The 27781-nt window shown below is 46.5% G+C and overlaps 1 protein-coding gene across 3 annotated transcripts in view; it reads left to right on the top strand.

The window, feature by feature from the left end:
• Positions 1-27781, top strand: part of Irag1 (inositol 1,4,5-triphosphate receptor associated 1) — a 105309-nt gene that overhangs the window by 51824 nt on the left and 25704 nt on the right. For all 3 annotated transcript variants that reach the window (XM_060367030.1, XM_060367031.1, XM_021627718.2), the window contains 9 exons: positions 674-751; positions 1484-1536; positions 1713-1760; positions 2179-2790; positions 5052-5130; positions 18272-18395; positions 21395-21425; positions 24138-24278; positions 25035-25166. In XM_060367030.1, the coding sequence (XP_060223013.1) occupies positions 674-751; positions 1484-1536; positions 1713-1760; positions 2179-2790; positions 5052-5130; positions 18272-18395; positions 21395-21425; positions 24138-24278; positions 25035-25166 (1298 nt within the window). The remainder of the gene's footprint in view (positions 1-673; positions 752-1483; positions 1537-1712; positions 1761-2178; positions 2791-5051; positions 5131-18271; positions 18396-21394; positions 21426-24137; positions 24279-25034; positions 25167-27781) is intronic.

Raw genomic sequence — 27781 nt, forward strand, 5'->3', positions numbered from 1 at the left:
CATGGTGCCTGTGTTCTTGCCTTGGTCTCTGCATCTGTCCTTCATGAACTTCTAGGTCCTTAACTCTAATGCAGAGAAACCCTGTCCAATTCCCATATGCATAGACCCTTTACAGCCCTGCACCACAGTCGCTTAACAATCCCATACTCCCTATAAAGATCCAGCTCTGCGGTGGGCATCTCCTCAGCAGAGGTCTGAGGAGGCCATGCTGGGGTCCTTCACCCTGATCTCCAAAGACCTAGGTAGTCTGGAGGAGAGACAGGGCTCCTCTGTCTCCCTGTGTTGTGGTCCTGCTTCTTCCTGAATGCAAAGATGAAGCAGATTTTGGAGAACAAGAAGAGTGTTTGAAATCAGAGAGGTCCTATGGCATGCTTTTTCTTTCTGTCGAGCAATGCCTGGTCCTCAGTTTCTGGAAAGTTCTCTGAGGTCAGGCCCAGTAGGCTAAGGAATGTGACTCCATATACTGGAAATTATCTGAGGGCCCCTCTGCTGGGCTGGCTGTAGCAAAAGTTGGGTTGTAATAGGAATCTTTTATGGCTCTCTGGAAGCAGCCCCTGACCTGACAAGGCAGTCTGGGTTCCCAGGGTTGGAATCTCCCTGAGAGGATGCTCTGTTTGGTGGCAGAAGTCCTAGTGCTTCATGAATGCCAGCCAGTTGATGTTTGCTTCCACAGCTGTTTCCCCAAACCACAGCCTTGGGGCATCTCCTACACCCTCTAGAAGCTGCTCGCTCACCATCTCCACACCACCAGGTGAGGCTGACCCCCCCCCCACACACAGAGTCGGGGGGCAGAATTACAGGCTCTGAGGATAGGGACTAGTAAGACAGGCAGCAAGAGACATTGCGAGTGAGGAAAGGGCTCAGGTCATGGGAAGGGGGCCATGTGGCTGCTCTTTGCTCAGAGAGGTCATCACAGCTTATTTTGAATCCTCTTGTTTGTACCACTATGAGTTTTTTATTTGTGTGTGTGTGTGTGTGTGTGTGTGTGTGCGTGTGTGTGTGTGTGTTCTTCTGGTGCTAGGGGTTGAACCTTGGTCCTCACACACACTAGGTAAGCACTCTCCCTCTGAGCTACATCTTCAAGCCCAATCTACATTTTGGTCTTCCTTTCTGGGTGGTGTCCAGAACCACACCCTAAGGCAACGGAGGTGTACCACAGTGGGACAATGGGCAGCCTGCCCTTGTCAGCGCTGGAGGACAAGCCTAGGATCCGACATTCACAGATGCTTCCCGACTATCAGGAAGGCTACCTCAAAGTTCCCCCACCCCCACCCAGACTCAGTTTCCTTATTTGGTTTCTATGGTGATTCACTGCTGGCATGTGAGCAACAAGGGTGGTTTGGGCTGCCAGACCTTAGAGCGTGTGTGCGCGCGCGCGCGTTTGTGTGTGTGTGTGTGTGTCTGTGTGTGTTGATGTTGTTGTTAAAGTGACAAGTGCAGGACTAGGTGATCGGCATCACTCACCTGCACTGGCCCATTGCAGGGTTGGACACATGCAGTGGCCCACAGTCCCCTTTGCCGGGAGCGCTGCCACAGGTAACACCACACCTGCGTGACATTTCCAAGCCAGTAGGTCTCTTGTCCCTAGCACGCCTGGACCCTCTGTAACCCCTGGGTGAGGGAGGTGGAGGGGAGCATTTACACCCTGCTAAGCTTCAGAAGGGAGCGGACCTCTTTCCGCTGCTACTGACCTGTGCATTTTTTTTCCTCAGGAAAAGGGGCATGAGGCGGACATCTCCTCACCGTGCCATGGAGAGCCTGTGAGTTTGTGCTTTGCTCACTTTGATTTGGATGTAGGGAATGTGTTCTCAGAAGTGGAGGCTGGCCCCTGGGCAGCCTAGATGTGAGTGAAGGGTGGGTGCCGGGGCAAGCAGAAGACCCCTCTGTCTTATGAGGTGGAAGTCTGAGAGGAAAAGAAGTTAAGGCAGACCCTAATAGGGTGATCCTGCACCCCCCAAATCCAGCCACAGTCTCACACCACAGCCGCTCCTCTCAGCTCCAGAGAAGTTTCAGGAAAGCTGGGACCCTACTTCATTTGCATATACATGACTAGATCGTACCTATTTGCATATATATAAATGGTTCGTGCCTCATTTGTATATACGTAAATGGGCCCCTTGTCAAGGTCTGAGTCTCCTCAGCCTACCTACAGGGTCCCAACTCTGCCTTGTCTTTCAGAATGTCTCCAAAGGGCTAGCTGACCGGAAGCAGAATGACCAGAGGAAAGTGTCTCAAGGCAGACTGGTTCCTCGCTCTCCCACAGGGGAGAAATCCAAAGAACTTAGAGTAGAACAAAAGGAAAACTTTGATCCCCTTCAGCACCCGGAGGCCACGCCCATGGCTCAGGCTTCTGGAGCAAGCATCAGCGGGAAAATGGCGCTCAACAGCCCCCAGCCTGGCCCTGCCGAGCCGGAGCTGGGGAGGCAGCTCCTGAAAACGGCCAGGGAAGGCAACCCTTTGCCCAGAACTGCAGCCCAGGGCTCAGGAGGAACGGTCTCCCCTCATTCCCAGGGGCAGGGCTCTGCTGGAGAGCCTGTGGGACCCAAGGCTGGCTCCAAAGCTGAGCTGCGGTCCCCTGTGTCCCGGTCCCCCCTGATTCGGGGGGTCTCCTGGGACAGTAGCCCTGAAGAGCCTGGTCCCCTGCTGCAGAAGGTGCTTGCCAAGCTGCCTCTGGCAGAAGAAGAGAAGCGGTTTCCAGGCAAAGCCAAGCCAGCCAAGCCACCTGGGCTTAAAGACTTGCAGATACAAGTACAGCCTGTGCGCATGCAGAAGCTGACGAAGCTCCGGGAGGTGGGTTCCCGCCCCGCTGCACCCCGCTGCACCCCGCTGCACCCCGCTGCAGAGGGTGCGCATGCCAGGGTCCCCTTGAACCACAGACTTTTGCACTCAGGCTGGGCTCTGGGACAGGGCAGCTATGATTTCATGGAGCCTCAAACTTCTTGCTCCTGAAGCCAGTCTCATCGGTGTCACTTCCATAGTACCAGCTTCAGGTGCCTTTAGTTTCTGTTAATAAACACATGCCAGCCTGAGATGCAGTGGTCATGCTTAGCCGCGCTTCAGGGGGAGTTGGCCACATGGACCCCGATCCTGGGCTGTCTTGCTCCTCCGGCTAGAATTGGTGAGCGGAATCTCTGATGGAGCATCTGGTCATGCCTAGAATTGGGAAAGACCAGGATAAGAAGGCCTTTCTTTTGTAATATCCATCCTGCCTTTCTGGTACCTGTTAACCGAGGGTCTTAGACCCAAGTACCACTATGACAACGTCCAAAGGGGCTGCTCCTCCTTAGTGAATTTCTTCCAGTGTCCATGATGTCCCCATGTTCATTGTCCATCAGACTAGGAACGGTGGTCAGTCAGGGGGCTGCTATACAATGAGTGATTGAGAATGTGCAGATATGGAGGGGCAAAGAGGAGACTAGAGTGGATAAAAAGGTTCTGATCCAGTCTCTTCTCTCTCTGGTGGCCAACCTCAATCTAGGTCAAGGAGATTGGAAGCCTGTAGATTAAGGGCTGGAGTAGGACAAAGTCCCCTGGCTCTTCTGCTGAGGGGGTCAGGGTGAGGAAGAAGTGGGCCTGAAGCCTCCAGCTCAAATGAGAGCATCTGTGCTAGCAAGGACACAGTGTAACAGGCCACCGTGCTGTTCAGAGAACTCCAGTGAGGAAGAGGGCCAGGTGGTAGAGTCACACAAAACCATGTGTGTTGGCAGCTCAGGCCCATAACCCCAGGACCCAAGAGGGAGAGGCAGGAGGATGTCATGTTCAGCTATATAGTAAGTTTGTAGCCATTCAGAGATAGACAGAGATAGATGATACACAGATAGATGATAGATACATGATAGATAGATAGATAGATAGATAGATAGATAGATAGATAGATAGATAGATAGATAGATAGATAGAAAATCTGGATCTTCTATGATGTTATGAGTTGGAGTCTTAGGAAGATGAACAATTCACATAAAACTCCCATCCTCCAATCCAGAGCCCAGGGTACCTGGTAGCTTAGCATAAGGCCAGGCAGAGCCTTCTACAGTGGGCTACAACCCACAAGTGGAGATGAAGGGGGCAGACAACTGGGAAGTTTGCCTTCATGGACTTCACAGCCTGGGGGAGTAAGCCACTGGCTCAGAACTCCCCACACCCCTGCAGGTCGCTCTCACCCAGCAAAGGAAGTTGCAGAGCCTGCAACTCAAGCCACCAGCTTCCCTGGCACATGAAACCTGCTTTGCACTCGGTCCAGTGTGCTAACAGCTGAGGGGCTGTGGACCTCTGGCTTGCTAAGTATGTGGCAAGGGCATGACCTGGGTTCTGTTTGGATCCTGAGCACTCTCTGTTGGCTCTTTCCTTTTGCCCAGAGGCCAGTCAGTCACTCAAGTGGCTTCTGTCACTTGGGAGGCTAAAAACCCTTGGATGGCACCAGGGGCCAGGAGAGAACCCAGGCACCCACTAGAGGGCCCTAGTCTGACACAGACTGGCTTGCAGCAAGGGCAGTCTGCTGAGTCCACCAACACCCTCAACCTAGCTCTGCCTGCTCAGTCCCCCACGAAGCGACTCTGGCTTCATTTGTCTAGTGATGCCACAAAGGCCACTGGGGGAAGGGCTGTCACTTACACCGAAGGGCAGGGTAGGGAGCTGCTGCCAGTAGTGAGACCATCAAGAATTGTTTCTGGAAGCAGCTGCATGCATATCCAGGGGACCTTACTGTCCCCAAAGTTTTCAGTCCCTAAAGACTGTGCAGTCCCTAGACACTTCTCCACAGCAAGGCCAGGCAGTTCACTTCCCCTGAGACCCAACACTTCTTTAGCAAGCAGGTCATGTCTTGACCCCACCAGCGTGGCACAAATGGTGGGATTTCAGGCCCTTTTATAGGCTGGGAGAGGACCCTATTCCCCTCTGACCACACTGTACCATCCCATGCCAAGTCATCCACCCTGGCCACTGTCCTGGGGAACCTATCTAAGGCTGAGTGGTAGCAGAGCCACTAGGGAACAAAGAGAAGAGTCTAGCCTGGTGTTATCAGCTGAACTGTACCCCTTCTTCCTCTCACCAAGGAACACATCCTGATGAGAAACCAGAACCTGGTGGGGTTCAAGCTTCCTGAACTGAGTGAGGCTGCAGAGCAGGACAAAGGTAGGCTGCTGGGGTCTGTGTGTGAACACTGCATTTCCAGCCAGTGTTTGTGCATGAGAGAGGGAAGCAGAGGCAGCGTGTGCCCAAGTCTGTCTCCTTCCTGCCGCCCCGCCCTATCCCTGTTAGTGACAGTGGGTCTGGAAGGTGCCCCAGGCCTGAACTCTTGACATTGCCTTTCCCCTCACACCCAGGAAGCCACCCAAATAGATCGGTTCCTCTTTTCAAGACACCAGAGCTCCCTCTTTCTAATCTGCTGTCACCACAAAGTCCATAACCCAGCCCTGCCCTCCTGGACAGAGGCTGCAGCCTCCCTGTTCCTGCCTCAGTCTGTTCTTCTCCTGAGTTCACTGATATCCCAGTGCGAGCCACAGCTGTTCCTCCTGGCTCTGCTAGGCGTGCACAGGTTCCATGGCCTCACCGGGCCTGATCCCCACCCGCTACCATGCAACACAGGGCCATCATAGTTGCCCTGAATATGTTCGAGAAGAGTACAGGAACTAAACCGTATTTACAGTGTGCCCAGAATGGCACCTGGCACACAGTGAGTGTTGCCTAGGTATCAGCCATCAAGATCCCTGGAGTAGAGGCCTCAAGAGCCAGCGTCTCTGCCTGGGGGTAATGTCTATGAGTGCACACATAAGCCTGCACATACACTGTAAGTTACATGCTTACACTTACAATGGTGCCTGGCACTAATGGGCCCCGAATGAGTACTTAGGGATGAACGGATGGATGACATTGTAAAACAGTTCGCAGGGGAGTTGCCGAGATAATTGTATAAAAGCAACCTATGACCAGAATGCTTCATGATGGCCAAAAAGTAATGAATGTGTTCAGAGGGGTGTGTCTAGAAGAGCAAGCTCTGTGTCCTTCCCTCCTCCTCGTGGACACGCATCCCTTGTCTCTATGGCTCGTATATGCTGGTATATCATTGCACTGGTCTCTTAAAGCAGTGGGTAAGGTAAGAAAAACTTGCTCTAAAATGTCCCTTTCCTTACTTTTTTTGTGTTTATGTCTATCTCTTGTCTTTTGTTGGTATTTATTAATTTGTTACGTGGTGACATATACAATGTTATAACATTATATATAAGGCATTCACTTTACCATGTTAATAATTTCCAGCATGTGGTTCAGTGGCCCTAAGTCCAGTCTTGCTGTATTCCACAGCCGTCACCACCATCTGTCCACAGAACCTTTTCATCTTCCTCAGTTGCGTCTCCACACTTACAAGACTCCCACTGCCCATGCCCCTCCCCAAGCCCCTTGCAGTCGCCATTCCACTTCCTGTTCCTGTGACTTGTGCCTTCTCTAAGCGCCTCACGTAAACAAAGCCATGCAATATTTCACCCTACTCCTTTTAATGTCATCTCAATAAATTCTCCCTAGCATTTTTCAGGCTCTAATCAACTCAGATTTAATCTTCTCCCAGGAAACTAAGAGGCAGGGATTTTTTTGCTCTCATCTTACTGTTAGGGAAACTGAGGCCCAAAGAGCTGCTAACTCCATCACATGTTTTTTGCCATCCTACAAGCAGTTTTAGCTGAAACATGTTTTAGCTTCATTTTATTTTGGATAAAGTACTCCAGAGAAGGCCAGCTTATAGGGAGCAGGACAGTGAGTGCAAGGCCAGTTTCTGGAACCTTCTGCCTTTCTCCCTCGGGCCCCAGTACACTCCAGATTTTATAGATCCCTTCTGGAAGGGCACACTTTCCTCTCTACACTGTCCATGGCTGGTGTTAGTCATTTAATGAATTGTCACATGAGATTATTCTGGGTGTCACCAGAGAGTGGAAAGTTCTGGCTAAAATACAGTAACTACCACCTTCTTTGTTAGCAAGGCTCCCATAGATAAAATCTCGAGGAACACCTTTTTAAAGGATGGAATTATTTTTAAAAATCAACCATCTTGAGTCAGACATGGTGGTGCGCACCTTTAATCCCAGCACTCTGGAGGCAGAGGCAGGAAGCTTTCTGTGAGTTTGAGGCCAGCCTTATCTACATAGTAAGTTCCAGGACAGCCAGGGCTGTGTAGAAGCCTAAACAAACAAACAAACAAACAAACAAAGAATAGACAACCTTGGAGCTAAAGAGGTGGCTCAGGGGTAAGAACATTTGCTCTCAAGCATGAGGTGCTGAGTTCAAATCCCCAGCACCACATAAAAAGCCAGTAGTGATCACAATGCATGCCTGTAACACCAGAGACTGAGGGATAGAGACTGGAGGACTGATGTGTCCTGCCGGCTGCCAGCCTGCCTCCACATACCTCAAGACAAAGAACAGCAGAGCAAGAGCACCCCCAACATTTCTCTCTGCCATCTGTACACACACACACACACACACACACACACACACACATCTACACACGCAAGCACACATGTACACAGGGGAGTAAATCATATACACTTACAAATACACACAAAGCATTAACCATATTTAGAAGTTTCATTTTAAATGTATAATTCTTCACTTTTAATTTTTTATTAAAATGCTAGGAAAACCTCTTACTACTTTATGTACGTGAGGCTGGAGAGATGGCTCAGCAGTTAGAAGCACTTGCTGTCTTTGCAGAGGACATGAGTTTGCTTCCTACCACCCCCACGGCAGCTCTTAACTGTCTGAAATTCTGGTTCCAAGGAGTCACCAACCTCTAGCCTCCTCCAGCACCAGGCACCCATGTGGTACCCATCCAGGTACATAAAAGCAACAAATCTTTAAGAAAGCCTTTAAACCTAGCTCCATCACAGTTGTATTCTTCCCAATATTTATACTTTTTTCTAAGTTAGTTTGATAGTATAGATATAATTTCCTTTTAAAGTTATGAAGTTATCATAACTAATTACATGTACTTAGATTTCATACTTATGGCTGTGTGGGTTCATATGTCCTTCTGTGTGACTGTCTCTACTATAAAACATTTCAGATGTTTATCGTTTTCCATCTGCTATAAAGTGTTGTCTTTGTGTTCGTGGGTTGTTTTTTTCTTTTTCTTTTTCTTTCTTTTAAATGATTCTCTTGGGATACATTCTCAGGCGGGAGAATCTCTGGGCCAACTGTAGAAATACCTGCCTCTTATCAAGTGTTCCAAACATCTGTGATGTTTTTCTTCTTAGCATGATAATTTTTGCATGTTGCTTTGATTTAGCCTCTCTTAGCCAGAATATAGTAGTGTAAGAAAGAGATGGTCAATGGGAATGACGGTGATAGCCAGGTGAGGTGGCTGATCTTGGTTGTCAAGTTGATTGGATCTGGAATCAACTTAAAGGCAATCCAGTAGGCAGCATTCCTTTATGGCTCTGCTCTAGTTCCTGCCTCCACGTTCCTGCTTTGAGCCTCTGCCCTGGCTTCCCTTGGTGATGGACTGTAAGCTGTAAGCCAAAAAAGGGAACCCTTTCCTCCCTTTTGGTACTTTTGGTCAGTGTTTCATTACAGCATCAGAGAAGCAAATTAGAACAGCAGACATGAGGGCACATGTCTGTAACCCCAGCAGTCAGGAGGCTGAGGCAGGAGGACTCCAAGTTGAGACCAGCCTGGGCTACATAGTGAGACTGTTTTTCAAAACAGGCAAACAAAATGGATGACAGTTATAATATCATAATTATTATTGGTGTAAAATGACACCTAACTTTTATTTCAGTTGATTTTCTAGCATGTTCAAACTTAAAATTTTCTTTTATATTGAAATTTTTTATATTGAATATAAAGAAATTTTCTTTCTTTATATTGATTCATTTGGGGCCTAGATTATTATTATTTTTTTAGCTGCTATTAGTTTTATATGTGAAATGTGCGTAACAGATATGAACGCATTGCCTGAATAGTTTCTCTCAACATTCAAAGCTATTTTATCTTATTTTATGTGGATGGATGTTTTGCCTCCATATGTATTATACAGCGTGTATGTTCAGGGCCCACAGAAACCAGAAGAGGGCATAGGATCTCCTGAAACTGTAGTCACAGATAGTTGGAGGCAGCATGTGGGTTCTGGGAACCAAACCCAGATCCTCTCCAAGAGCAGCCAGTGCTCTTAACTGCTGAGCCAACGCTCCACCCCCAATTAAAACAAACAAACAAACAAACAAAAAAACCCTTTTAGTTTACTATTTGTGTGTGTGCGCACACAAGCGCACACATGTGCACACACATGCATGGGCACGAGTGTACGCGGACGCCGTGCTCCACATATTTATAGTTTGACTTTTCTGTGTTTGTTTGACTGATGCCTCTTCGTCTTGTTAACAAGAACTTCATCTTTTTGTTCTTGTTGGATCTTAGTTTTTGACATGGGGCTCTGACTATGTAGCCTGGAACTCACAATTTAGACCAAGCTGATCTCGAGTGCGTAGCCTTCCACTGTCTCTGTCTCCCAAGGGTTGAGACGAGCGGTGTGTATCACCACACCTGGCTCTCTGAACATCATTTTAGGATATAGGTATATTAAGACTCAAGAGCTCATTACCACAATGGCATTTTAATAGTGTCTGTATTCCTTTGTGATAAACAGTCATATATGACATTCATATATATTTATGGAGAGCAGGGTCCTGTTTGCTGTTGTTGTCGATTCTGTTTTATTTTCTTTTGTTTTATTTTCTTTTGTTTTATATTATTTTAGTGGGTGTTTTGTTTCTGTTTGTTTGTTGTTTTGTTTCTTCAGTCAAAGTCTCATTCTGTAGCATAACCTGGTCTGGAACCAGCAATCCTCGTGCCTCAGCCTACCGATTACAGATATGCACCACCATATCCAGCTTGGTTCTGTTTCATTCTGGTCAAGAAAGCACATTTTAAACCATGGCTTTAATGAGAACATGTTCTCTTGTGCAGTGGGATTAGCCCTCCCTCATTGCTTTTCTTCTGCAATGTATTTATTAATATTCTAGATAGATTCAAATCACAATTGCAGAATGAGCACTGAGCGAGAAGCCAGTAGGCAGAAACCTATTTGCTGGAAGTGAATGGAGTTTTACACTCCCTGAAATCTGTATGCCTCCTTCAGATTTGACATTTACACGTCTTGTGTACTTGCATGCTGGACTCAGAAGGCCTGTTCGAGTTTTATTTGCTTTGCAATTTTTAACCGTTAGTTCACTAACTTTGCAGGCATTTGGCTCTGAATTGGATACATTAGGCCTTTCTTTTTTCTCTTCTAAAGCATGTAATATTCTTTGCGCACGGCTCTTAGCACACTCTGCATGTCCCGCTTTCACTTGTGCATTGGTAGCCAAGGCCCTTAGCTCGTTAGATGTTCTGACTGATTGCTAGTAGAGGAGATGAATGTGGCCCACGTTACATAGCTCCTGCATCCTAATATTGCTGTTAAACGGCAGAGTGCTGACTCCAGAGCCCAGTGCGATGACTGAAACTAGAGCGACTGCTGCATGCCAGATGCTTTGCTGAGCCTTTGACCCTGTTAGACCCAGTGCTCACAATAACCACGAGAAGCAGCCTTCCTGTAGTCACATGACACGCACAGCCAGCGAGGTTGACGAAGACCACGGTGCCGTGTCTTGTAGCTGTAGAACCAGAACCGGGATGTGTCTAACTTCTAAGGCTTTCGTCCACTTTGCAGAACATCTTTCCTTTTGAGTTCACCATGTAGCCTCCTGTTACTTTTATTTTATCTGGCTCAGCATCGTCATGGTTGTCCTGCCTGCAAGAGGACATGTGCATCTCTGTTTGCTTTATTACTTTGGTAACGTTATCTAGCTTGAAAACAGTGATAAGGAGAACATTTGTCTTGTTTTTCTTTTTGAGTGAATTTTAGTGTGTGTTTTTCTTCTAAGTGTTGTGCATATTGTTTAATAAATGTACTACTTAAAATTATATTTATATGATTTGATATAAAATGTCTGCAACAATTGTAAAACACGATCTCTGTCCCTGTGATAAAACACTGACCAAACCAACTTGGAGGTAGAAACGGTTTATTTGGCTTACATGTCCTGACTACAGCCCATTGGTGAGAGAAGCCTGGGTAGGAACTTAAGAAAGAGCAGAGGCAGGAAGCATGGAGGAAAGCTGCTTGCTGGCTTGCTCAGCTTGTGTTCTTATGCCAGCCAGGACCACAGTGGGCTAGGCCCTCCCACACCTCTCATCAATCAAGGAAATGCCCTCCAGAGATGTCCACTGGAAAGCCTAAGAGACGCAATTCCTCAGCCGAGAGTCCCTCTTCCTAGACAAGTCTTGTTTGTGTTGAACTGACAAAACTAACCAGCACAGGCATTATTATTTATTGTTTATTATTATATGTATATATATGATATATTATATAATTTAATATATATTTATAATTATCATGTAACTTAAAACATTTTATATGTCTTTGTTTCCCAAGCCTCAAAACTGTGATAATTCAAACATATTTGAAGTCTATCAAATAATATTTGTTGAAAAGATTGTATATTTTCCTCTTTATTTAGTAATTTTCCATTGCTTTCCTTTCTTCTTCCCTTTCTTTTTTCTTTCCTTCCTTCCTTCCTTCCTTCCTTCCTTCCTTCCTTCCTTTCTTTCTTTCTTTCTTTCTTTCTTTCTTTCTTTCTTTCTTCTTTAATGGGTACTTGGTATATTTTCTTTTAGAGTTAATATCCAAGTCTGTATCTGTGTTTGTTTTGGAGTATCTGCAGCTTTTTTGGGGATTAGGTAAAATAAACTCTAAACCTTTGGGAGCCAGAGGATCCAGACACACTTATTATCACTTGCTCTTCAGTTCCACTGCCAGAGTAAGTCCAACAGCCATTAGTGCTTCACCTAATGGGACCTTTGGCCCCCATTTTTGACTCCTTGGCATCTCATACAGCGGCCAGAGCCTCTGCAGTGTGCTTGTGTCTCAGAGGCCTCATTGTGCCTTCAGGATGAGCACTGGAACCCTGAAGGGCCCTGCAAGACTGGCCCCGCCCACCTCCCTGAACATCATCCAGAAACACTGTCTTCCCAGCTGTCAACATTTGCCTTTCCTTCTGCCACACCTTCATCCTCCATTTCTCACTTTGCCCTCTTCATGGAGGGGTTTTCTTCTCTTCTTCTTTGCCAGTGAACTCCCATTTTAGATTTTCCTCTGATTAAATTAATCTCTGTCCTCTTAAACAATAAGCTTGGAGAGGGACATGTGTGTGACAGTTTTGCTTAGTGTAGCATCTGTCCTTAGCTCCAAGCCCCCTTGCCTGGGACATGGTAGGCACTCAATAATTACAGAAATAATTTGTGAATGAACAGACTCACTTCCACTATCTGTGAGAGGAAACCCAAGCGTAGACAGAGTCACTATAGAACATTATAACACAACTTCAAGGAAGAAGGAGGAAGAAGCAGCTAGCTTGGTAGGGGTGAGTCTGTGAAGGCTGGAGAGGCGGCTTTGGCCTGGGGAAGAGAAAGGCACTCCAGGCAGGGCTAACAGAGAGAATAAAGGTACACCTCTGGTGCTTGGCATGCTAAGAGAAACATAACCTCACCTGAATCCATGTAACATGTGTCCCAGAAAGATAGCCATGACCTTGTGGCTGAAGCAGTGGACTTGGGTCAGAGGGTGAAGGCCTCAAGGTCCAATTAATGAGTTAAGACCCATGGGAACCCAGAGAAGCCTACAGTATAGGGAGCCTACATCCTAGACTAATTCTTCTGAACAGATTACAACAGCTGGACTGAGATGGGGACAGTCAGAAATTGTTATAAAGGCATTGAAAGAATGCCTCATTCCAGTCAATGTCGTTGGAGACATCTCTGTGTAAAAGACATCATGTAAAACAATATGAACATAGTCTGGTGAGGAATGAGGGATGACAGGGACGTGGGAGGATGGTTTGAAAGCCATTTGGAGGTGAAGATAGCAGGACTTGGTTAGGAAGACACCAGAAAGCCATCAGGACTCTGCATGCATGGCTGTGTGGGTAATGACTTTGGCACCAGGTCTCAGGCCACAGCAGGGAGAACTTCCTGGAGAAGACCAAGTCTCTGGATTTGGACATATTGAGTGCCAGGGGACACAGCTGAGATGCAGTAGTTTGACCAACTCACTTTTTCATTCTGGTTTTACTATGGATGTGCTGTGCTCTGGGGGAATCTGTAATCTCTAACTGGTCTCCAGGTTTTCCAGACAATGAGCTTATCAGTATTGACTTGGAAGAACAACTCTAGACAGTAAACAAGACAGAGCAAGTCATGTGTGGCTGACACTCCATGAATGGTGGTGTTGGAGTGGTGTTTATTCTCTGTATCTAGTTGGTGATGTCTAGAGGGTGGTTGGATATCTAGATAAGGATTCTGAGATAGAATGGTTCTTCTACACAGCCCAAGGCCAGGCCATAGTCTCATATCTCATATGGGGAAGATGCCTTCCTGAGAAGACAGATACAAAGAAATATATTCTAACTGGTGGCTTTGGCCTTGGAAGATAGAAGAAAGTAAAAACTACCTTGTTGTCCTTAAAATGTCCCCCTTTCCACAAAAGCAACCAGGTAGGGAGGAAGGAGAGAGATTATACCAGATGTACCTTTCAAGATAAAATATTACAATTTAATTGAGTTTGAGTTGAAGTGAAGTGAAACTGTAGGACTTGCTGAATCTCTGTAATTACTTCCTCCAAAGAGGAGAGATTAGTTTTGACAATGCATTAGGGAATGCATTAGCAGTTTAGAGTCGTGGTGGATTTTTCTGGCATTAATACTCTGATTTAGAGTAATTGTTCTAAATTCTTTACCCAGCAGAGTTTCGGTCACATATGGCAAGACCCACAGACCCAGAAATAATTGTCATGAGGGAAGTTGACACTAACGGATTTCCTAACCCAGGCACACTGTGCCGTCCGGGCCAGCTAGGAAAGGACCAGTGTCGGCTAGGAGGTAGATGGTGGATGGGAAGCATCTTCACTGAACTTTTCATGGTAAGGGGTGGGCTGAGCAGAGGAGGTACCTCAAGGAAGCTTAGGATCAGGTGGTTTGAGGAATTTTGGCGAGCTCCAGAAAGGAGAGAGGTGTCAAATTGGTGGATATGTGGTGATATGGGGCAAGGATGAATACTGACTTGGTGTGTGTGAGGTGGATAAAGGAGATAGGTGGGAATGCAGGTTCTAGGTTGATTGGGTTGGTTTAGAGGTCAAAGGTACACTCAAAGAAGAGTGCTAATTCTTCTGGAAGGAACTAGCCTGGGAGAGGCAGTCTTTCCAAGCTTGAAGACCCCAATGTTGGAGCATCAAGAAAGCAAACAAAAAAGCAGAACATCTCATTAAGAGCTTTCCTTGCCCTTGATTTCTTCCAGCTTTCCAGTCGCTGCCTGTTTAGATGCTGAATTCTTCTTTGTATGAGTCAAGGTTCTAACATTTACATTTTACTCTGCAACCAATTTTCACAGTTGTCCAGCTGTGGACTCGAAAAAAAGGGTTCCATGCTTACTGCTGGTTTCTTCCTTGTGGCTAACCATCCCTAAGCATTTTATTTTTATTTATGTTTTGTCTAGCTGGACTTCATTATCTACAGTTTCTCTGGGAAGCACCAGAGGTATTCTGTGTCCTGAGTTCTAGCATATTTGAAAATGTTGTCTTATTTAGCAATAATCTGCATAAATATAAAATTCTTGGCTAGCCCTTCCTACGAGATGCTGTTATCCCTCTGTGTTCAGTGTTGTAGAGAACTCAAGGCCAGCTGGTTTTCTGTGTCCCTTAGCCCTGATGTTTCCCGGTGTGTGTCTTTTTTTTTTTCTGTTAGGAATAAAAGCACTAGTATTTTTTAATAGACATACCTTAAAAAACAAAAGAAAACAAAAGCATAATATGTACAGTCAGCCTTCAAGTTTATCTCTCCCCCCTACTGAGGATGATTTTTTTTCCTATTATTCTTTGAATAAATTATTTATTCAATGAAATGGCCGACAGGGCTCAACTGAGGACCCAGCTTCTTCAATCTTTCTTTCCCTCTTTATATTCTTTGTGAGCATCCAACCCTACCCTCATCACTAATTCAAGTAAACTGTCCAGGATAGATGACCTCATTTTTCAATATACTGACTAATTTTTTTTAAATTTCTTATTCATTCTGCTCTTGGTCTTTAATTTATTTTCTTCAATAGAAATCTCTGTCCATCTATGTTTGATCTTATCTTGTCCTGATTTTCTTATTTTCATTTTTTTTCAAATTCTAATTTCTCTTTGAGTTAAGCATTTACAGTATGTGTTTTGCACAGAATTGCAGTTTTGCTTTTTTTTTCTGTCTTCCTTGCATCTCTGTGTCCATCCTGACATCTGCCTCCTGTGAGTTTCCATTCTTCCTTCCTTTATACCTTCCGTCTTTCCTTCCTCTTTTAACTCTAGTATTTTTGTCTAGTTGCCATGTCATTTGTTTTCATTTCATGTCTTTATGATCTGGACATGTCTACCTGGATTTCCTTCTTGCTTGTATGTGTTGGGCAGGTTAATTTTCATTCATTCCATCCTGCTTCATCCGAGATCTCTGTCTTCTTCCCTCAGGAGTGTGTTGCAGACTGGGTGCTCTTGTTACTTCTTTGCTGCTTGGGTGGGAGGAAGAGGAAGTTTAGACAAAGCTGTGAGTGGAGCATTTGTAGGCTGGGCTTTCTACTTCTTTTCTATAACTTTGTTCGGAGTCCAAAACTGAAGTTTATTGTGCCAAATTGGGATATTTGGGGATTATATTCCCCTGGTTGGGGATTACTGGAGCCGAGAAAACCAGTTTAGGGTAGAATTGTAACAAGAGTCTGTCCAGATGTTTGTTGTGTAGACTTGACCTTCCAGAGGCAAAGGAAGGAAAGGACAGACAAAACCCAAGGCTTCAGTTGGAGCTTTCCATATGTCTCCTTTCACTCACTCCATCAGACGAGCTTGCTTTATTCGTTTATTCATTTTAAGTCTTTCCTTCTGGTAAACCCCTACATATTGTTCAAGGCAAGAAATTCTGATATAATGCCAGGTACTGTTCCTCCTTTCCTCTCCCTCACCTTTTGGCAGGAAAAGCTAAATGTCAACATGGACAGCAGTTTCTCCTTTTCTTCTTTGCAGTGTTGGTATGGTAGAGTGTGTAACTTTCTAGAAAAGCTTTCGTCCACAGGCTGCCTGCTTACTCACTCTGTCCACTTCCTTTCTTGCTCTGTGCTCTTGCTGTTTTCCCTTGTTTAGAACCCATTCTTGAGCCAGGTGTTGAGATTCACGCTCGTAATCCCAGCAGACAGGAAGCCGAGGCAAGAGGATCACAAGTTAGGGCTAGCCTGGACTATGTAGTGACACCCTGGCTTAAAACAAAGAAACCCAACAAAACCCTTGTTCTTTGAAGGGATAAAAAGGGGAAACCAAAGGTTGGGGCACCACATTTATTTCTAGGAAATTCTGGCTAAACATTGTTATTTTTAAACTGCCCCTTTATGCATTTGAACATTGTTAGCACATATAGAGTTGATTTTATACTTTTTTGGTTGTTAATTTGGTTGCATTCAGGAAGAGGGTGTTTGCCTCTGCTATCCAGTTATGGGACTGCTATTTTGTAAGAGCTGGGACCCCTAGTGAGTTTCTTTTCTCCTTTCTAATTTCATTCCATCTCCCCCACCCCAATTTCCCCTCAACGTGGAAGAAATTTTCAGGCTGAATCCCCTGCTGTGTCCTTCACTTGACATTAGACTTGATATGTGTCAGTTGCACAGACAGAGTTCTCAGGAGCTGCCTGCCTAATTAGCTCTCTGCTAAGTGTGGTGGAGGTGCGTAAATCCAGAGCAAGGCCATGGGCGACACAGCTTTGCCACTTGACACATGGAAGTGTCAGTGATCTACAAATGCCAGCAGAAAACCCAAGAGTTGACATGTAGCTACAGCAACATCTGTCTAATGTTGTACCCAGGGGGTGCCGTGTTGGCTGTCCTGTACCCAACAGATGGCCCTGTAGCCTTCATTTGAATAATGGAAATATCAGGGAATCTGTAACACTGTTCTGTTATTGAAACAGAAAAAGATTGTTATCTCGATCTGTTTAAAGCATATTTACTGTGAACCCAACTGTGCCTACTCCCCTCCTTGTTTGGTCTCCCTTGATGATAGGAATCCCGATCTTAATTCATGTAGATGATTGCTATAACTCTGCATTCTGCCCTGATTTCTAGCCTGGCCTGTAATTCTGGAAGACAGACAAATTAAAGTACTGCTAGGTCAAAGGCCATAGCAGGCAATAAAAAATAGAGGTAGTAAAAAAAAAAAAAAAAAAAAAAAAAAAGACTATACAGGATAGGGATCCCAGAACTGGCTCAAAAGAAAGATGTCAGTACCAAGGGCATTGGCCAATGTCCTGTGTTAAACCCTCTAGAGTACATATGGGTCTTTCAAAGAGCAACAAGGCAGAGTATGTGTAGGCACAGAATGAGGCCTAGAGACCATGAATCATGGGATTCCCCAAAGAGCAACTGGGAAACAGGGAACAGATCCAGGAAAGGGCCCGTTTGCAGAGGTCCAAGAGCTGTTCAAGCAAAAGAGAGATTTATGGTTTGCTCTTTCTGTTTTCCGGACACAGTCCTGCATCATTTCAGTAGGTGTGAGCACTGTTTGTTGACTCTTTTTACTCCCAGGCATCTGCATTTCTGAGATCTGTGACAAGGCTGATGACCTTAGCTTTATCCTGGAAAATACCGGCTTCTATCACTATCTAGTAGCAGACTAGATGCTGGTTTCTAAGTAGGAGCTGGAAGGTGGTGTTTTTTAATTTATTTGGGAAAGAATTATCAGTCAAGAGATCCCTTTAAGAGCCTGACAAATGGACAGGTTTTCCCCAATTCCATAACCAAAGAGCCAACCAGCTTCCAGTTGCCAGAAACCAACCTCTAAATGCTGACACACAACCCTACTTGACACAGTGGAAAATTATGGGAGGAAACAACCAGGAACAGATAGATGTTGGTTTGCAGTCAGGCTGTGTCATTTGCTATGCCTGTAATCCTTACCAACTTTACTGAGCTTTGTACAATCCACCTATAAAAAGGGATGATTGAGAAGCAACTCTTCGGGTCACTGTGAGGACAGTGTAAAACAGGTGACAATTAATAAGGTCTCTGGCATGTAAAAAAGTGTTACAAGTGTTGACAGTCTTCCTGGGACCTCCAGCCAGCTGCCAGCAGTACTAGCATGATTTCAAACAGGCATTCTATAAGGAAGCACTCTATTTTCCAGGGGTTTCTTCTGAACTCTCCCCAACAACTGAGGAAGAAGAGTCCAAGAGTGGTCTGGATGTGATGCCCAACATTTCTGACATATTGCTGCGCAAGCTGAGGGTTCACAAGTCACTCACTGGAAGGTAAAATAGGACATCAGCTTCCAAAGGCCTTTCAGGGGCACCCACGTTAGAACATGGGTGGAACACAATGGAGCACCAGTCTCGGCTCTCACCCCAGAAGGGATGCAGTCCAGTGGTCCGACACGGTGGATGCATCCAAAACACAAAGCTCAAGGATGGGCCATGGTGATGTTTCCAACTCTGGGAGTATATGGGGTTCACAGGCGAGAACCTTTGAGGACATGAGGGTCTTCAGAGGTGAGAATATACAACATCCAAAATATCAGGAAGATATTTTGAGAATATTTTGAATATTGAGAATATTTTGAGGGAGAAAGTTACCTCCCCCAGTCCCAGACCGGGAGAAAGTGCCTTTACTTTCTGCGTCTTGGCTTCACTTCACTGCGAGTTGGACGTAAGTGCTCTGCACTGGTAGTGTGCACTAATGAGACCCTCTGTGGACAGGGACCTGGAACAGCGTCAGCACAGAGCACATCCTGGACTGGAAAGTAAAGACTAGGGATTTGAGATAATGAAGTTGCTAGGAGGACCATGAGATAGGACAACATAGAGAATGGTATAGTGAGACACTGGGGAGAGTGCCAAAGACCTGGCGCTCTCCCCACGAAAGGGCAGTAAGGAATCCAGGGCACAATGACAAGAAGAAGCCACACAAGCAAAGACCGTGGTGAATAGCTTTCCAAACAAAAGAAACAGTTTTCATAAATGTCGGTGAGACAGCTGGTGAGTCACATGCAAACGGGTGAAGCTACCATAATGTACCAAAGCCAGACCAAAATGGCTGCAGAGCCAAACATGAGGGGTGATGCTGTAGAATGCTGGGCCACAGAGCTAAATGTAAGGGGTGATGCTGTAGAAGGCTTAGAAGAAAATGCAAGAGGCAGTCTTTAAGAGCTACGAGCTTGGGTTAGTCCTCAGCTTTAGATAAGACACGGAAAGCACAAGCAGAAGTTTTAGAAAGGAGATGTGAAAAATAAGCCATCATCATACGAATCCTAATAAAATCCTGTGCAGTCAATGCTGTCTGCAAAGTCAAAAGTGACACACAGAATGGGAGAAAATATTCACAGATCATTTACCTGGTAAGGTACATATTTCTAGACTCTATATTCTTGTGATTGGATAAAATATAGACAAAGAATTTCCCAAAACAGGCAAAGGATTCAAACAGACATTTCAAAAAGAGAGCACAAAGGTTATCTGAAAAGACTCCATCACTCGCCATTGCCTTGGAGACCCATCATGGCTCTGCTCCCCTGCTGCCTATGCAGCTCTAGAGCTCTGCCTTAAGAACTGGTAGTGCCATGCGACTACGTGGCCTGCATCACACCCCCCTGTTCCTTACTGTGTGTGTGTGTGTGTGTGTGTGTGTGTGTGTTGTAGCTCAAAGCAGAATGTGAGTCACCAAAGCAAAAAAATAAAATAAAATAAGCTCGCTTAATTATTTATCGAAAGATGTAAATATAAGAGCCAAATGAACCTAGGAATGGAAGCACATTCTAAGCACTTTGATAAACCACCCAGACAGTATGTGCCTGCTCTGCACAACAGGGAGAGAATAGGTTGACCCCTAGAGGACAGGGTCTGTGGGGTGGGGCTGTGACAAGAATTGTAAGCATGAGACATCTTTGTCGTTGTTTGTCCCTGTGCTCTGTTTTCTGACGGCTTGATGGCCACAGGGTCTTGCTGTCGCATCCTGACAGGAAGGCTCTCGCTGTCCCTTGCCACGGGTGAGAACCAGCCCTTTGTAGAGATGGCTGACCCCTGCCTTTGCTCTCAGGGTCTCCCCGTACCCGTCCGAGGGAGGAAAATTGTGTTTCCTGAGAAGTTTATTGATGGTGTGCTTGCCCGCCAAGTCCTATGACGCGAGTTGGACCCCTTCTGGCCTCCCCACCCAGCACAGGAAAGCGCCTGTGTGGTATTTACGTTATCTGGGCTTCCAACGGGACCAGCCTTAGTTACTAAGTGCTGCACAGGCAGCCACATGGAGTGGCTGTGCAGATAAGGAGGCTGTTGACTGGGACAGGCTGTGGGAACTGCTCAGGCACCTCCCAGGAGGTCACCTCTGTGTCAGCTGGTACTCCCTTGCCACCCTGATTCCAGGCTCCAGACGATCATGCTGCAATGAGCTCTACCAAACCTTTTCTGATCTTGCAATTTCTGGACCAATAGATGTCTGTCACAGCCCTCAGAGTCTAGGAAAGATCAGTCTTTGCAGAGCTAGGAAGCCCCTCAAAAGCTATAGCTCATCTCAGACATGCAGTCTGAAAATGACAAGTGTGTGTGTATTTTCTGGTTCCTCACAGCCTGTGGGTGAATAGTAATAATAGTCAAGATGTCATATGCAGGTAATATTCATGGCCATTGGCTCCAGGACACACACATACACTTACCACATGGACACCAAAATCCAAATGCTCAAGACCTTGTACAAAACGGCCTAGTACTTGCATATGGTCTCTACAGCCTTCCCGTACTTTGATCTCTACATGATTTATAATATCCAATACAGTGGAAATTTTATGTAAATAGGCTCTAGTCTGTGTTGCCTAGAGAATTCTGTATTGACACAATTTGTTTTAAAGTTTTTAATATATAGTGGTTGGCTCCAGGAATATATGGCTGTGAAGGCTGACATATGGTACACACATGTTCATGCACACACATATGTGCAAACACATGTCTATATTCCTTATAAGGCTTCTTATACAAGATAGCTGCTATTATCCTGATTTTATGTATGAGCAAGCTGGAACTTAGGGGGATCATGGTGGCTGTGCTGGAGGGCTGACCCCAACATCTGATACTTTCCACACCACCTTCCTAAAGGTCGGTGTTCACATGACAGGGGACAAAGAAGACCGTATCCCTCAGTCTCACCACCTCTGCTCACTGCTCTTCTGGAAATGCAGGCCCTGCTGGCCATTCAAAGTCACCTTCTGCTCTACTTAGGAGGTTGGACAAAGCTCATTTGTGCATTTTGTTTTTCTTCTTCGCAGTGCCCCTCCACTCACTGAAAAGGAAGTTGAGGTAAGTGACTCAAGGGCTGTGTGAAAGGTAGTGACTGTCTTTGATGAGGTTTATCCGACATCCCTTCGTCCAGTCTGTGGCCCTGACAGGTGCAGTACTCTGGACATTTGCTCCCACCACTGAGTTCCTCATGCTTGCCTCCATCCATGTTAACAAGTGGGAGGTGAGACGGTTGCTGGAGCCCCACCCTCAGAGAGTGCCAATGGCCCCCGATGGATGGGTTTCTAACACAAAGTCAGTCAGCAGACTTTACAGTTGTGCCACATTGAGTTCAATTTAAAAAATGTGGCCAGACAAAGGTGCTTGCCTCCGGAGAGTTTGGGCTGCGAGAAGGCCAGCTTGTCTGACAGTGTGACACTGCCTTGACGCTGCCTTCCCTGATTTGACCTCCTTGTCCCAATGCTGGGTGATGGGTAAGCCGAGAAGAACTTCCATTCTGGTGAAGGGTCAGATGGACAAGAACCATAGTAGATGGGAGACAGGGAGGATTGGCGAAGTACACCAGATGAGCAAAGGAACAACCTGGAGCGTCCACCCCCAAGAAAGCACAATGACCTTGAGCCAGACGTTATTACTGTGGTATGCTCACAGCCCTCCAGCAGCAGATCTAGTCGCTCTGCAGAGTGGATAAAGCAGGACTAAAGCAGAAGAGAAACTGGGCACTGAAACCACTCATCCAAGCTCCCAGACTCAGGACTTACTAGGTCCAAGAGTTGGATACAAATATTCCAACTGACCTCAGGACCCTTTGTGTCAGGCATAGAGAGCTAAGCACTGAGAACTGTATGTAGACTGAGGCTGGGTAGGAAAGAGAACCCTCATCCCTGGGCCGTGAGTGAAAGCCCACTCTAGCGTCTGTGGAGATTGATCCTGTCCTCAGATGCTAACATAGCCGTCAGCATGGCAGAAGTGAAACAGACTTTGGAATCAGATAATCTAAGGTCAAGTCTTTTCTCTGCTGCTCCTGTATCACCCTCTCTCTTCATTGTTCTCACAAAATACCTACTCAGCTCCTATAGAACCAGTGGTGGGCAGAGAAACATTTCAGGAAAAAGTGCTGTTTCATTTAACAAGGTAATGGATGCCTCTACTTGGTCTCTTTGCCTGTAAAATGGGTGTAAGAGCCTTCATGCCAGAGAGTTGTTGTAGGATTAAATGGAGCAAGGCTCACAAAATTCACAACAGTGGTGGCGATTGTGACCCCAATAAGGGGTCACTTTCAGTAGAAACACCACTGTTATGCAGGGGTCAGTTCTTGTCTGGAGATAGCTGCCGCTGGCCATGTTACATGACCAGAAGCCACGCAGAGTCAGTGACCACTGAGCATGAGCTGGGCGGATGGCGTGGTGAGTGAAAGTGTATGCTATGCAAGGCTGACAACATCACCATGCACAGAAAGGACCAACTCCTGGAAGTTGTTCTCTGACCTCTGCATGTATACGATTGCAACATATACGCACATAACACTCGAGCACACACATGTATGCACAGGCATACATACGAACACCCCGAAAAGGAAGAAAGAGAAAGAAAGGAAGCTGCTCTCACTTGCTTCAGGCAGGGCAGATGAAGCAATTGGAATTGAAGATAGCTCCCTCCCTTCCTTCTTATTGCTTGTATGGAGCCCATTTGTCTGTTTTTCTTCCCCCATAGTTATGTGTTACAGTGAGTGGTATTAATGGGATGGGCCTACTTCTTGGTAGCTTCCGATTATCCTAGGAATTCCACATCTGGTCAATATCACATTTAAAAATTTCATTCTTTGGTAGTGGAGAGATGGCTCAGTGGTTAATAGCAGTGGCTGCTCTTCCAGAGGACCTGGGCTCAATTCCCAGAACCAATATGGTGGCTCACAACCATCTGTAACTCCACTTCCTGGAGATTCAACTCCTGCTTCTGGCCTCTGAGGACAGAGGCAGAATTTAAGTATGTAGTCTAGGCTAGCCTCAAGCTCATGGTTCTCTTGCTCCAACTACCTGAGTGCTAAGGTCACTCATGTGCTGTGCAGGCAAAATACCCATACATACAAAACTTTTTTTAAACATTTTTTAGAATGTTTCTGTACATCATGCTTCATTTTGGGCTGAAATATTTGTTCCTGGAAGTTTATCTTAACAGATCCATATCTGACCTTGCCTAATCTCCTGGAAGTTACTCAGAGGTGACATAGGAATTTGAAATAACAAGGCTGGAAACTGAAGTTTGCTTTAAATCCACAAGCCTGCAGCTCAGCTGGCACTTGTTTAGATACAGAGATTTTATGAAAACCTCTCCCCTCTCCCCGACCAGCCCCTGACAATAGAGCCCAGTATGAATTCAGACGGCTTGCACAGCCAGCTGTTGAGATAGGTCTAAGCCTGTCTCAACCCAAACACACTCCCGCTCTGATTCAGGGAAAGGCAGAATGCTATTGTCTGGTGGTTACATTTGTCCACTGATCCTGGGAAAGACCTTGCCTGGACCTCAAGGGTTTCCATTGGCCTCCCTCTGTGTGTTTCTCTGTGAGGGGGAGTTCATCGGCACACGGAAGCCTTGGTGACTAGTTCTGAGGACTCCCGTAAGGGCTTGAGCGAGAATCCCTCCTTGGCACACGGGAGCCTTGGTGACTAGTTCTGAGGACTCCCGTAAGGGCTTGAGCGAGAATCCCTCCTGTGGCCATGCTGGCGGCAGTGGCTCCCCCCAGCACCTCTACCACACTCTTGTTCCCAACAGAACGTGTTTGTACAACTGTCCTTGGCCTTTAGAAATGACAGCTACACCTTGGAATCTAGAATTAACCAGGCTGAAAGAGAACGAAACCTGACAGAAGAGAACACGGAGAAGGAACTGGAAAACTTCAAAGCTTCCATTACGGTAATTGAGGGGCCCAGTTTAAGGAATCCTTGCTGGAGCAAAGGTCTCTAAGGTCTGGGCCAAATATCACGCTTTTCTCACTAGCAAAGCAGTCTCCGGAAATGAGCAGGGAGCCAAGGTCCTGACAGAGTCTTCTTCAAAGGGCAGGGAAGAGCGGAGGCAGAGATCCTGAGGGCTTAGTCTCAGAGGTCCTGGCAGCTCCTTAGGAGGGGGTGGGTTGGCTTGGATATGACTCCTTGCAGGCCAGCCAGATGTAGTGTGTCTCCGCTGGGCTTCTCCAGTATCTGAAAGACATCATGCCCTGGGCTCTGCAGGAGTTTCTTCTCCCAGCCAGGAGGAGACCCAGAGCTTGTCTTGTGATAACGAATCCAGGTTTGGTATGCCTTCTAAGCCAGCTCAAGCTGCTCTGATACATAACCATGGTCATTTAAACCGCAAACAAATTGCTCCTCTTAGCTCTAGAGGCTAGAAGTCCTAGCTCAGGGTCCCAACAGGGTAGGTTCTCATTGAGACCCTCCTCTTCAGACTTGCAGGCTCATAACCTATCATTACAGCCTGACCTGGTGGAAGGAGAGTAAGAAATTCCTGGGGCCCCTGATGTGTGGGCGACAATTCCATTCCAAAGGACTCCCCCCTGGTGATCTAGCCACTTCCCCAGGGCCTTTCCTTCCAGGGGCACACTGGGCTTAGGCTCTCAGCACGCACATGGGGAAGAACAGCTAGAGGCTCTGGGTGATGCCCCTTGTCGCCCCTCAGTCCTCAGCATCCATCTGGTACCACTGTGAGCACCGGGAGACCTATCAGAAGCTTCTGGAAGACATTGCGGTTTTGCATCGTCTGGCTGCCCGCCTCTCCAGCCGGGCTGAAGCGGTGGGGGCTGTGCGCCAGGTGAGCCCATGGAACTCGGCCTTGCTGGCTGGCGCCTTGCAGTAGTTAGCACCACCACGAACAGGGACAAGAAGAGGTACCACCCTCTGGCGACTGGCGTAGGCCAGTCCACATCGGTTGTTGAGATATCCCGATATATTTGGTGGCAAATAAACCTTTGAAATCTTCCTTCAGGAATTGTTTCCTGTGGAGTTTGAAGTCTGAGGTAGACTATTTACCGCCTTCCTCTCTTGGAGCTGGTCTCCGGTAGTTGTAGTTGTCAGAGAGTTCCCTGCTGAAGAAGTCTGTTTAGCTTTTCTTGTGTTTTGTAAATGTATGTGACTGGGGAGGCCCTCTCTCTTCATTGTTCTCACAAAATACCTACTCAGCTCCTATAGAACCAGTGGTGGGCAGAGAAGCATTTCAGGAAAAAGTGCTGTTTCATTTAACAAACCCAGCAACCCTGTTAAGTGGCCGCCACCCCCTTCCCTGCCCCCAATTAAAATGAATATTCTCAGAAAGACACAGCTTCTAGATAGTGGAAAATCCCAAATGTTCCAAATGTATTCAAGTGCCTCCATTATGTCACACGTGGAAAACAACTAATATCTGTGACAAGATATAGCCAAGATGCATTAAAAATGTGCAAAATTACCTCTGGGCCACATGCATAAGAAAGTAGACGTGGAACATAAATGAATATTGTCTTAAGATACTTCAGGGTGCATATGCAATGTTCTTAAAGCTGCAGAGCCCCAAATGCTTTCAGTGTTCTGAGTTGGGAATGCTGAAGCATGCTAGCGTTAGTGAGGCCCAGCTGGGTGCAGGTCCTGGTTAGACCACTCACCTTGGCCACTTTGAAGTCTTGGAGCACACAGAATCTCCACACAGAGTTGCAGTGCCCACTGCCTGACTTCCTCCAGGCTCTGTCCCTCATCCACACTGTGGCTTCCACCTTCCCCAAGCTCTCCACCCTTGAGCATCATGCTGGGCTATAAACCAAAGGTGCTTATGGTGTCTGCCATGTGGGACTGACACCATGCACGGAAAGCATACAAATGCTGTGTGACACCGTGGCAGCCATCTCCTGTGGCACTGCTCATGTGGCTCTATGTTCTGAGGGCACACGCCTAGGCACTGCCACAAAGCCACCGGTGGACCCACCCTTGTGTCTTTCTGGAGAGTGTCTGACTCAGCAGTGTGACCTAGGAAGTAACCCAGTGGGGAAGAACCACACGGAAGGATGCTAGGGAACTGGCGGGTGTCCGTCCCACATGGTGGTGGGGACAGTTAGAGGGAAATCCCTCGAGGATAGACAGAGCAAAAATAGTTCCTCTTGGAGACCCTAGGGAATATGGGAAAAGAAATTAAAAAAAAAAAAACAACCCACTTCTATTGCATGTAATCCTTCCAAATATGTTTCTAGTTCCCCATATCCTTGAATCTATTTTTTACTCTTCATTTCTTATTTTTACTTATTTATTTTTAAATTTTTATTTGTTTTTATGTATGTATGGGTATTTTGCCTGCACCACATGCAAGCCTGGTGCCAGCAAAAGCCAGAAGAGGATGTTAGATCCCCGGGGACTGGAGATACAGACAGTTATGAACTGCCATGTGGGTGCTAGGAATTGAACCCAAGTCTCTTGGAAAAGCAGCCATTGCTCTTAGCCGCTGAGCCATCCTTATTTATTTTTCAGGCAGGATTTAAGTATGTAGTCTAGGCTGGCCTCAAGCTCATGGTTCTCTTGCTCCAACTACCTGAGTGCTAAGGTCAGTCATGCGCTGCCATGCCTGGCTTATAACTTATGACTGGCTTATGACCCCATCCTGCCCTGGGCTCCCCCACCCTGTCTTCTGTGTCACAGTTCTCCCTCTCCTCCCTGGTTCCTCTGTACCAGCTTACACACTTGTTCCCTGTTGCTCTCACTGTCACCGGTCTCATTCACTGCGGTCCTGTCTCCCGCTATTCGTGACTTGATCATCCCTCACTTCACCACTTTCAGTAACTGGTCTTTTTCTGCAGAATAAGTCAAGATTCCTTCAACTAGCATGTTAAGTCCTTCACAACCCAGGCCTAGAGCAGTTCCTCCCCCAAAAACTAAGTGCCTGTTGATTTTTTTATATGAATGGGATGTCTGTGCTATGCTGACTTTCAGGAGCCCTTGGACAGGCTCGGCATGATATGGAATGATGCCCATTTTCATCCTAAAGGATTCCTAGAGGATAAATCTTCTACACACAAGTCCTGTGAGGAACTGCCACTGTCTCTGGATGCCCTGAAGTTCTCTGTCCTTGAGCCTTTGTCTATCCTGCCCGTGTCTGTGTGCCCACACCCCACATCTCTGACTTCAAGCCATCTCCAGAAACCCAACCCATCTATTCTCTCCTAGAGTAAACCAACCCTTCCTCCTTTTACCTCTTATAGTGAGTGGCTGTGTCTTTCTCCTCCCTAGACACTCCCTAGGCTGTCCTTCCTCCTCACCACCTAACCCAATGTCACAGGCAACAAACTCTCAGGACAGATTCCCGTCTGATGGGTCCCTGCAGTTTTACTATTCCGGCAGCTCAGGGCTGAGCTCAGGGCAGCCACCTGCTGATGGTGCCCTTTCTTCAGCTGTCCCCACGCACCTGTG

This window comes from Meriones unguiculatus, chromosome 14 (genome assembly GCF_030254825.1).
Source record: "Meriones unguiculatus strain TT.TT164.6M chromosome 14, Bangor_MerUng_6.1, whole genome shotgun sequence".
In the NCBI taxonomy this organism is placed as follows: Eukaryota; Metazoa; Chordata; class Mammalia; order Rodentia; family Muridae; genus Meriones; species Meriones unguiculatus.